This window comes from Lepisma saccharinum, chromosome 8 (assembly GCF_977018435.1).
Source record: "Lepisma saccharinum chromosome 8, izLepSacc3.1, whole genome shotgun sequence".
NCBI lineage: Eukaryota > Metazoa > Arthropoda > Insecta > Zygentoma > Lepismatidae > Lepisma > Lepisma saccharinum.
In genome coordinates, this window is record NC_139236.1 from 13,442,209 (window position 1) to 13,454,918 (window position 12,710).

The window sequence follows — 12,710 nt, forward strand, 5'->3', positions numbered from 1 at the left end:
TGTTAGGGGAGAGGTGTTGGGAGTGTGTGGATAAATCTGTCCCTCAGTGCAAGATAATGGTAACCCACAGTTTGACAGAAATAGAGTTACCGTTGTTTCACGAGCCTACATATCCTTATCTTCATTCCTGTTTAGTCAGAGTTCACATGCAATACTGCCATGTATGTTGCCTAGCATGAACAAAATTATACCATCACCACCTTTTTGTAGCAACATTAATCCACAAGGCAAGTTGGCCACCATTCTGGGGAAGCATGCACATCTATCGGAGCAATTGAAAAGTGAACTTGTTGGAGATATAAGTGATTTTGAAGTAGTGATTCATAGTACAAGTCATCAAGCAGTGGAAGTTCCTCAGATAGTTATGTTGCATCAAAAAAATAAGTTTTACGTTGAATACCATTATCTTGCTCCTAAATTCTCTGAAAAATGTTTTGGTGTTGCCATTAGAGACTGCTCCCATGACCTCGGATGATAAAGTTACTTCTACATCAGATCTAAAGTTTAATTTTCAAGGGAAATCACCTATAAAATGGCAAAAGAAAAGGAAATGCGATCAGCAGGTGCGTTATCAACAGAATAATTTGTGAAACAGTGGGCATGAATACATATCAACTGCAAAGAAAAAGGTAAAAGAGATGTTCCTGGTGAAGACTGTATGTGTCCTAAGCACTGTTTCAAGAACTGCCAGCTAATCAAAAAGAAAAGCTTTTTACGGAGTTTTGTAGAGTTGGCAATTTTGACCTAAAATTCATATATTGTCTCCCGTATGAGACTGATTTACACTAATTCCTTAAATTGTAAGATAAAGCATTTATGTTGTATTAAGCACTTTTTGAAATAAAACCTAAATTATTAATTTGTGTGTTTTGAATTTCACTTTATCATGTATAATTATTCTATTAAAAGTTGCAAAAAGCAATGGTAAACAACAGAAAAGTGCGAGAAATGGTACGCCACATCAAATTTTTTCCATAACATGTCTCCAAAATTGTTATATTTTGAAAATATTTTGTTACTGCAATACACAGATTATGTATTATGTGTTTTTCTTGTATGTACACATTGCTTGCATTGTAAAATTATTTTCCTGTAGTTTACGGTTATTACAAACATAAGAAAACAGTTTTTGATTGTGACTTTTCAGGAGAACACACGCTCTCTTCATCCGACATTCGTTTTCATTTTGACTAAAAATACAGTTATAACAATCGTTAGCAATTTTTTAAACAAAAAGAATCTGTTATAAAATGGATGTTGTCAGTCAATGTTACATTGTTGTACTGCTTCTTTTCACAGTTAAGTTGCTATATTACTAAGTTGCTGGTTTGAAAAATGTACATCGTTCTTACCCCACGAGTTTGTGAGCAGGAATGGAAATGAATGATTTCCTTTATTTCCACACAGCCTTTACCAAGTAGTTACATGCCTTCGAGAAGTTTGGTGGTAGCTTTCACTTTGCCCATGCCTTTGATATTGTCGATCATCTGCTCCCCTGGATGGTGGGGGTTTGCCCAGTATTTCTTGGAAAAAAACACATGCAGAAATTCTTTTGCGGGCCTTCAAACTTGTCACAAGGAAGGGTGAACCACCTTTTCAAAACGGCAAATGGTGCTCTTGGCTAGCAACTCAAAAACAATGGTATCAGATAGTATCGGTGGAGAAATTTAACCGATACCACTGGTGTGTATCGGTATCGACTCAGTCCTAGCAAATAGTTTTATATTAAGAAAATAAAAGAAGTTTTGCTGCAATGCTATTTATTACCAAGAGTAAATCAACATATATAAAAAGAAAATGTTCAACATATATTTCCAAAAACTTATTCTGTTCCTTTTCCTTTCCAAATACAAAAGAAAAGTGACAAGTAAAACACAAGACATCTCAACTTAATTTCTAGTTGATGCACGTGTAATATTTTGGAATTCTCTACAAGACAAATTTGGCAGTAAGGGAATGTTAATTCCACAATACAACCTTCAAGCAAAACAATATCTGCTGATGATCTAGAATAATGCACAACGTAATCATAAATTTTCAAAACGTTTTTCACTTGTCTACTGTACTTTCATCCTGAATTTATTGTTGTAAAGAAAAAATAAAATGGTCTTACAAAAATTTCAAAGAAATAGAAAAGAAAAGCACTCCTGATATAATCACAATATTTAAGTATTTAAGGGATTAAAATAAGCATTATTTTTTGCCTCAATTTTTTACTGTAATCTTGTATGGAAATGTTTTAATTCTGTCAAATTACTAATTCTTACATATAAACTCAACTGAAATTAATAAAAAATAATTGCAACTCAAACAGGTAACTCTCTAGCACCAAAATTGTATTATAAAAAAAGAAAAACCTCAAAGTTATAAAAATAGAATTTTCATCCAGACTAGTCTTGACACTACTCGTACTTATATAGATTCAGCAAAGACATGTAGTAACTATAAATTTTTCTTAAATTACAACTTACTCTTTCATTCTGCCATGTTTGTAAATGTTAAGTTTCCATCGTTCAGTTGTCTCTGTTACTGCCTTTTCAACTGTTGAACCAGATTCCTGTTCTGCAGACAGTGACATAATCGATCTGACAGTGAACTTTAAAATATCATCAAAAATAGCCTTCTTCAGTTCACCCTCTATAACAGACATGGCATATTCACTTATTTGAGAAGATGCAGTGCTTGTTCCAAAATTCTGCAGGACCTCACACAGTGACAATTGGAGGATGGATGCCATTGCCGGATTAAGAAATTTACATGAACAATCAAAAGTAGTCTTCGTTCGCTTAGTTAAGCTTGAGTGCGGCACCGAATCACAATGTGAACTGCTACTTGCCTGGAGCAAAGAATCACAAGAATTTAATGTTCTCTTCCTTTTGTAGTTCACATTTTCATTTTTATTGCATTCACTACAAATAATCGTCACATCCTGATGTGATAAGCACATTTGCTGTTCAGGAGATCTGAAAACACAAAACATAAACAATTAAAACAGAGTTACACTTACTTTAACTCACAAGATGTGTTGGCATGTGTGAAGTTGAAAGAATTTTCTTTCTTCTCGACTATCTAAAATTAACAATAATTTTGCATTAATTTTACAATAAACTTCATACGTTTAAATATGAAAATTCAAAGAAAACCTGTATATTTGAAAAATTACATAGCTGCAGATCTGCCAAATTTAAAAAAATGTGTGTATTGTATTGAACAGAATAAGAAAGAAAATTATATGTCCATACATGTTCCTAGAAAGGTATTAGATGTTCTCCCTAATGCCATTTTAGCCTTCCTGATCCACTTGACTCTATTCCCTGTATAGAAAACCATATCCTGCAATTTAGGCTATTTACCTCATCCAGAAGATGCCATTAGATCTGTGCTGTCATTGGCATTGCAGACTCGGAAGATTTACAAAACTATGAGTTATGTTTTTATCCATAAAAATAGTAACAAAATTACAGAATTTTGCATTAAACTGGGTTATTTCTAGATATATCAGACTGCTACAGGCTGGCACAGATTCATCTGCTCCATCCCCCTAATGTGTCTGAGATTGTAAGGTAAAGGTCAAGTTCCCCATGCTCATTGCAGGGTGTCCTCAAGCATATAGAGGGATATCAATACTGGCCATTTATAGAAGTGATTTGATCAGTACCTCCCAAGGCTGCCACCTGGTTTATTTGAGGTTGGGTGAACCCTAGAGCTGTTTTATGAAGGGAGAAGGCTAGTAAAATTCCAACCTTAGATTACAGACCCCAGGAATCAAGCCCAGGTCTACCATGCGGCAGTCAAGATGTCCTACTGATTGGACCTTGTGAATGAGTGTGAGACTGTGAATACTTGTACTTTCCTTGTTTCTCACAATCACTCTTGACTCACAAAATTTTTAGCCCAGTCAATGAAGGACAAAAAAAGGCCAATGTCTGGAATAATTCCGTAAAACCTGAATTTTGGTCAGTTGTTAGAACACTAAGTAGTGCAAAATCCTTGTGGTGCTTCCCCCCCAGCACCCCCCAAACATCAATTTCGCAGACTCTCAGTTATTGACCTATATCTCTGTAACCAATGGTAGTAGGCAGGTAATCTTTTTAAGTCTTAATCTTCATTGGATGGGCTATAAAAAAAGATTCTGTTTAATTTTTCGATAATGTTGGTGGTTTTGCTGTAATTTAAAAAAATAATTTTCAAAAAGTGAATTTTTTCTAGTACTTTCTGAAGTTTTTGCCTTGTAACTTTTGGAACAAATTAAATGATAAAAAATTGTTTCGAATAAAAGTTGTAGCCTAATTTATAAGCTTTAAAACAATATCAGTTATAATATACATATTTTAATGAAAGATGAATCATAAAATGTGTCTCCAAATGGAGGCAGCACCAAAAAAGTGTATCTTTATCACAGTCCAGCGGTTAAGTCCGGAATCATTGACATTTTGATAAAAGCATGAGACTTGGTATAATCAATTGTTATATCACTTAAGACATGTTCAGTAGAGTAGCCAATCGCCATCTGCATGCTGATGGCCGCCATCTTGAAAAGAGTCCACCATATTGGATATTTTTTATTTCATATATCTCGGGAACAGTGGCACATGTCAACTTCAGGATTTTTCAGAAATACTCCAAATAGTGTAAACTTTCATAATATATTAATAAATCTATTTTTGTAAAATAAAAATAGTGATTTTGTAGAAAAACTCACTATGATACTTTATGGGAATAACTCAGAGTTAAAAGTCTTAATAATTCTCGAACCATACAATAGTATTGTATATTTGGTAACGTTACGAAATATTTGTTAGAAGACTTTAGATGAACTGAATCCTTAAAATACTATTTTCTTTGTATTTATATATTTACCAAAATAACATTCTTAAGAGAAATACAAGATATATATATAACCCAATTTGATATCTGAAAATATGAATGAAAGAAAAACATTTTCATTGTAACTGATGATATGAAAATAGTGAAAATTATTTAGAAAATATTTTGCTATGATTTTTTTATAAGTTTGTTTCCCTTCTTTGATCAGATCTGAAAATCATATCCTTCACATTCGCATAATGTAGTGGAGGCAAGATTTTCCATTCAACACTTGGAATGGCCAGTTCACTGTTAACTTGGCACGTATTTTATTATTTCTCTGTAGTTATCACCAGCAAATACTTACATACATTGTCAGCCATTGACAAGAACCTCTGTCACTCTGTACTCCTCCATCAGAAATCAGCAGAGCTGGGTTGACAACAAAGGCACTTACAAAGATAGCAACACTATGGCTATAAGTGCTGGAGGTTCATTTATGATACAGAAATTTTATTATTCTAACATCCTCGTGTTGACAAAACTGAATCACAATATCCCATACTAGCCATATCAAAACGAGTAAAAACGATTGGGATATTTTCCAATAACTACACATTTCCGGAGGATGGCCTTAAGCTCAAAACACATTTCTTCTCATAAACTTTTATCCTCTCGCAAGATATCCATGAAAAAAAAAAAAACTAATTTTGCATGTAGTATTGTATGTATGTGAAACTTGGTCCATTGCATTAAAAGAGGAACATAAATGATGAGTATCTGAAAATAAAATCATTAGAAAAATATTTGGACCTAAAAGGTATGAGGAACCAGGTGAGTGGAGATGGTTACATAATTTAGAATTGTCTATTTTGTATTCATGTCCAGATATGTATTATTAGAATAATTAAATCAAGAAGACTTAGTTGGGCAGTTCACGTGGCACGAATTGGAGAGGAAAGAAGAGTTTACAGGATTTTTGTTGGGAAACCTGATGGTAAGAGACCAAGACAAAGATGGAGGGATAACGTTGAGATGGACCTAAAGGAAATCAGTCAGGATGGAAAAGATTGAATTGATTTTGCCCAGGATTGGGACAGATGGAAGGCTTGTGTTGTGGCAGCCATAAACCTTCGGTTTTAGAAATGCTAGAAAGTGAGTGAGTTACTTAAGCTGAGTACCTTTCAGCTCTCAAGATCTGATGAATTAAGAACTTGCAAGTAAAGAAACCACCTGTTGCTGACATGTTATCAACTAGAAGAGTTGATAGCAATGAGTGGATACTCAAACTTAACCCATTCACGCTGTTTTTGTTTCTTGACTAAATAAGTCGTAATGATGTGACATGGGTTTGACATCACTCAAAAAACCGTAAATCTTCTGAAAACACTACAGTTCCAACTTTTGCATATAATGATATTGAATATACGTACCGTACATATTCATGTATTCAAAATATCGAACTGGGTTCTGTGGTTCCCGGCTAACCACATTTATATGAAGACGATGAGAGAGTCATAATATTGGGACGCTCCACCTCGAAATGACTGTCATAAAATGCATGGAGGAGAAGCCTTGATATAAACTCTTGAGCAAACCAAAATTCCTTCTTATTTGGTACAAGGGATTCATTTAGTAAGGCTTGACATGGGAGGAAAACAGCATGTGTGCATCAGACTACAACATATGAACTCTACAAACTGCATAAGGACATATACCTTGTCAATTGTAACACAGAACCTGTCTCAGGATATCTCAATTTGGAAGACTAGTGCATGCAAGGAACTAAAAAAGCCCAAAACTCTCAGTGTAACAACTTCAATTGAGAGAGAACTTCTTCACATTTTTCACCTGGGAAAGAGCCTTCATGCAATAAACTTCTTTTGTACGTATATCAAAACTCTGTGCGATCTGCAGTGGGTTTTTCATGCTCAAGACCATTACACCCAAGCACAGAGTACTATACTCTGTCCCAGGAATCTATAGATCAAGCGAACGAAAGTAAGTCCCTGCCCAAGAAGGGCTCGAACAATGAAATTTTGCGAGGAAATGGGATTGCGTGGACGGGCAAAAGGGACTGCAGTTACCAGCTGTTTGCATCAGTTTGTACTGCTTTGCTCGCTTTCTCCCCTTCTTTTCCATTATGCATAGGTGTTTGGTGTGGAATGGGAAATCTTGCCTGTATTATGTTATCCAAATGTGAAGGATTTGAATTTAAAACCTGATCAAAAAGGGAACCGATGTAATGAGAAATTCATTACAAAATATTTTGTAAATCAAATGTCAGTATTTTCGTATCATCAGTTACAATGAATGCTTTTCTCTTTCAAATAATAAAACAATTTAATAGAATTTCAATTACCTCTACTTTCAGAAATCAAATTGGGTTGTACATAAATTGTATTTCTCTTAAAAATGTTATTTAAGATAAATTTATAAATACAAAGAAAATAGTACTTTAAGGGTTCAGTTCATCTAAAGTCTTCTAACAAATATTTCGTAACATTACCAAATATACAATACTATTGTATGGTTCGAGAATTATTAAGACTTTTAACTCAGAGTGAGCTTTTCTACAAAACCACTATTTTTATTTTACAAAAATAGATTTATTAATATATTATGAAAGTTTACACTATTTGGAGTATTTCTGAAAAATCCTGAAGTTGACAGATGCCACCGTTCCCGAGATATATATGAAATCAAAAATATCCAATATGGTGGACTCTTTTCAAGATGGCGGCCATCAGCATGCAGATGGCGATTGGCTACTCTACTGAACATGTCTTAAGTGATATAACAATTGATTATACCAAGTCTCATGCTTTTATCAAAATGTCAATGATTCCGGACTTAACTGCTGGACTGTGATAAAGATACACTTTTTTGGTGCTGCCTCCATTTGGAGACACATTTTATGATTCATCTTTCATTGAAATATGTATATTATAACTGATATCATTTTAAAGCTTATAAATTAGGCTACAACTTTTATTTGAAACAATTTTTTTATCATTTAATTTGTTCAAAAGTTTAAAGGCAAAAACTTCAGAAAGTACTAAAAAAAATTCACTTTTTGAAGATTATTTTTTAAATTATGGCAAAACCACCAACATTATCGAAAAATTAAACAGAATCTTTTTTGTAGCCCATCTAATGAGGATTAAGACTAAAAAAGATTACCTGCCTACGACTAGGGATGTGCCGAAGCCAATTACAGATGTATGAAAATCGGCCGAAATTGACACATCGGCATTGGTATCGGAATCGGCAAAAATCCGATATTTAAACCGGTACAGATTATACTAGAGTTTTTACCTTCTAATAAGTTTTATATTCTAGTTTTATAAGATTTATTGAAAATTTGGTTATGATTCGTCATTATTGTAGAGTTTTTGTAATAAAATTATTGCAAACTCATTCAGAGGATCAACCTAACTATAAATCGGAAATAAAACAGTACATTGCTGAACCAGAATCTGCTGTTGTATTGGAAATTCAAAACTGAATATTCAAACCTGAAGCAAGTCCTGAGAAAATACTTGGGCATACCTGCTGCATCAGTATTCAGTGATTGAGTGTTCAGTGTTGCTGAAGAGATTTGAGATAAGAGAAGAAGTAGGTTACTTCCTGAAGTGCTTCCAAATCTCGTGTTTCTGAAGTTGAATCTGGCAGAACAGGAATTCATTTTGCATTTCAAAGAACTGCTTGTGTACTAATGTTTAATCTCTTGAGAATCCATGTTCTTCTTAAAGGTTCACATAACATTTTGTAGATGCAAATGTACATTCGCATCTCTTGAGAATATATATGTACATATGATATGCAATAGAAATGTACATAGCAAATTAATTTTTGTCATGCTGAAAATAACATCCCATTTCTGTTTAATAATCTTGTGTATCTGAATCAGTTAAATATCAGCATCGGTATCGGTTCCAAAAATTATCGGTGAGTACATCGGCATCGGTAAATTTTCAGCTTCGTCACATCCCTACCTACGACCAGTTACGGAGAAATAGGTCAATAACTGAGAGTCTGTAAAATTGATGTTTAAGGGGTGCCATGAGGAGGGGTGGGGATTTTGCACTACTAGTAATTTTCTAACAACTGACCAAAATTCAGCTTTTACAGAATTATTCCCAACATGAAACCTTTATTGACTGGGCTATTTCTAATTTTCTCATCCTCCATCACTTTAATCTTTTTCTTCTGTGTTCAGCTGGGTTCACCCAAATACATCTCACAGTCATTTTGTTAAATTAAATTCCCGTTTCTCCAGGTTTTTCATGCATATTCAAATGTATTTCCAAAACATATTGCAATATTTTAACTGAACTCTGTTTATTTTATATTTTTATACAAAAAACCTGTTGCAGCAAATTAGTAGTGAATGAAAATGTGAATGTGCACTTTTACAGGGTTTTGGGGATGCTTATGAAATTTCCTGACTTTTTCACCCAAAGGCTGCATTTTCTAGCATTTTCATGTTAGTGAAAATTCTGAGAGACCTTCTCCAAATGTTTCATGTTTCTTGTAATTATTAAATATTTTTCAATATTAGTATGGATCTTGTGTGTTTGTGTAAGGTCAGACATTTTCATCAGTGACAATTTTGTCATCATATGGATGCATCCTGTATGGTGTGGAAACATACATCCTCTGTTGCTTTTTGTGTGATGTACAATCAGTTAAGAAATGCCCATACCCTGCTGAAATTCAAACTAAAGACTCCTGATTTAATGAAACACTACACATGCTACACACAGGACAGCTGCTACAAGGAACACAAAGTAGCAAGAGGGTTACACTGTTTTGTACTCACACTATAGCTACATAACATTACATGCAGAACAAAACACACACTGATATACTTTCCCTGTTGACTGTATACCTTATCTTGTTCTCTTCTGTTTTCTCACTTGATGTAAGTACAGAGCTCTCACAATTTTGTCCTGGGTTGTCTTCACCAACTAACGGAGCCTATGAAATGAGAAAAAATACTATAAAAGACATATAATATCATATTTGTGTCATCTGTCAATGAACAGAAAAGATTGAAACAGCATATTATAAAAAATGCTGAAGTTACATTTCATTTGTTTCACACTGGCATTATCAAGAAAAAATGGAAGAAAATTAAACTTTTGCATACAGAATTGTGTTCTTGCTAATAACCAAGTTCTTAAGTGTTACCAGGTGAGCCATAAAATCATGGCATTTCTGGGTATCATGTTCATCCCTCTACAAACAACAATTGGCTATTCTGCATAGGGGTATATGATCCTTATCCAGCACCCAGGTAGTGCTGCAATCCCTTCGTAATAACAGACAGCTGACACTCATGTACAAAAAACTCAGTGATGACTTTCGTCACATGTCTGCTCGTGAGAAAGTGCAGTTCTAAATTAAACAGGTGGAAATTGGATGTGCAAAGTCTGCACTGTAGGCTGATTCAGTTAGATTTTTAGGCCAACCCAGCACTGAATTTTCTAGCAGACCAAGAGTGACTTGTGACATGGGGCATTGTTCAATTGCATGAACATCTCCTTTAGGTTCACCAACACTGTAACAAAAACATGCGCTGCAGGTGGTTGGCACACACGTTCCCATCCATTGATGGCCCATCAACCTCCCAGTGGACAGGACCTCCAAAGTTCCATGGTCTTTTCAAAATGGTCTCTACAAACAACCTCTTGAGCCTCTTTCCCTGCTTAAAAAAACATGCATCACAGGTTTTTCTAATGGATTGACTTTGTAATTACTAAACAAAATATGTGTCTTATCTATAAATTATCAGGTAGCAATCCTTCTAAAATTCAATTTTGAACATGATATTTTATTTAACATACAGAATTGGAAAAAAATGCTTGGGACACAGAAAGGTGATATGTATATATTTTTACAAAATATCAACAACCATGAAGCTTGGTGAAAAATGATAAATGCAAGCACAAAAATCAGCCAATTTACTTTCTTTGCTTTTCCATAAGTGGAAGCAAAGGACTAGTTAATTGGCAACAAGTGATTTTTGATTTTGGACCACCTGTTAGTTCAAGATATATCCAAACGACTTTGTGTAGGTGTACTGACCTCATGAAATGCCACGCCACTGACACCGGTAGTGTTCTATTGTACCACCAGCATCGCGGACTTTCGTCCTACATTGGAGTTTCCATTGTAGAAAACTACATTTGAGGACGGGTACAGGAATCCTATCCCATTCCTCTCTACAGGCTCTCCAAAGACTGGGGAGTGTGCATGGACGGAAATGTTTCAGAAATCCATAGAACTGGCATCAGTAATTTTCATTGGGATGTCCTGAAATGAGATAACACGGATTCCTGTTCCATCTCTTAATAAAAGCAAAGGGATGTTCGGGCCATATGGTTTGAGGCCTTGCCCATGTGAATGAACACATGTCGAGTCTCCTCTGCCTACAAACAAGGGATGTCTGTATGGAAGGGAAGACGGGAGTCATAATGGATGAGAAAGTAGGCAGCACTCACCTTCACCAGTTTCTGTCCACCTTGAGTATTGGCAACTTCCCCTCATAACCATGAAGTCCATTGGAAAAGTGTCCCAGCAGTAGTGAACAAAGTTGCTGCAACCTCATGCCATCGGTGTCATGGTATGTAATTGACAAAATGTGATGACTGCCAGTGAGGTAAATGTATTTTATGTAAATTGCTTCATCCATTGTGACCAATATCCTTCATTTGGACCTTATAGTTGTTTTTCACATGGTTTTCTGCAGTTCATCCTGCATTCGGCAATTTGGTGCAGGAGGAGGTGATGCATGCAGGTCTTACAAAAGCACAGCAGCCCAAGACGGTCATGGATACTTGTATTCACAGTAGAAGGAGCAATATGCACCTTCCTGGCCATCTTGTGCTGGGTTGGTGGACTCTCCTGGCATGCCATTTGCCGAATCTCTCGGAGCGCAACAAGTGTCCTGTTGCAGGTGTCTATTATGGGTGAATGTTTACCAACAGGTCCCTGTTGTCTGCATCAGAACACTATCTCTTTCTTTCACAGTGATTTTCCTGACAGTCAAACCATTCTCGCGACACTGTTTTACTATTCGGTCTCACAAGAAATGTGAGTAGAAAAGGCCCCGACATACCCTTCACAATAACGGTTCACTTTTGGTGCCATTTGACTGCTACACGCACAACACTCCAGCACTTGTAATCTGCGACACATGTCTGATAACAACAGCTGCACTCACAGATGGCAGTGGCATTGCAAAGTTGTTCAGATACATCTTAAAAAAAAAAGAAAAAAAAAAGTGCTCCCCTGTGCATAGCACCACGGCATGAAGGCGTATAGGGGGTGTGGGGGTAACGCCCCATACTTTCTTGATCCGGTCGTGAGTGGGGGTGATGTGATCAGCATCACGCCCCTGACCGCCTTTACCCCCCAGGGTTTCCCCCAGGTACCCATGTTATTCGACGCTGGGTGGGTGCCGGGGCCGCTTCCAACCTTAGAAAAGTTCCCGGATTTGAACCAGCCGGGCATCGAACCCGGGACCTTGAGAATGGTAGTCAGACGTGTTACCGACTGAGCCACCGCGGCCACTCAAACTTCTGTGCATATAAAATGCTAAAAACATTATTTATATATATATATATATATATATATATATATATAAATCAAAGAAGGTAAAAGGAAACACTCACCCGACAGTAGAAAAATTCAATTCACACCGATGATGCTATGAAATTAGCGAAAATTTTGAATTTTTCTACTGTCCGGTGAGTGTTTTTATTGTATATCTACCTTCATTTCAACATTGAATATTTCCTCTAATTTCATATTATATGTTGTTCTCTATTCCTTCTCTAATTGGCCCATATATTTATATATATATATATATATATATATATATAATGGATTAAAGC

At 35.6% G+C, this 12,710-nt stretch overlaps 1 protein-coding gene across 2 annotated transcripts in view; it reads right to left on the reverse strand.

Moving 5' to 3' along the window:
• Window positions 1–2,179: 2,179 nt before the first annotated feature.
• Window positions 2,180–12,710, reverse strand: part of LOC145990865 (uncharacterized) — an 80,553-nt gene continuing 70,022 nt past the window's right edge. For both annotated transcript variants that reach the window (XM_083126309.1, XM_083126310.1), the window contains exons 6-7: window positions 9,701–9,789; window positions 2,180–2,963 (exon numbers count right to left, since the gene is read on the reverse strand). In XM_083126309.1, the coding sequence (XP_082982435.1) occupies window positions 2,468–2,963; window positions 9,701–9,789 (585 nt within the window). In that variant the 3' untranslated portion in view covers window positions 2,180–2,467. The remainder of the gene's footprint in view (window positions 2,964–9,700; window positions 9,790–12,710) is intronic.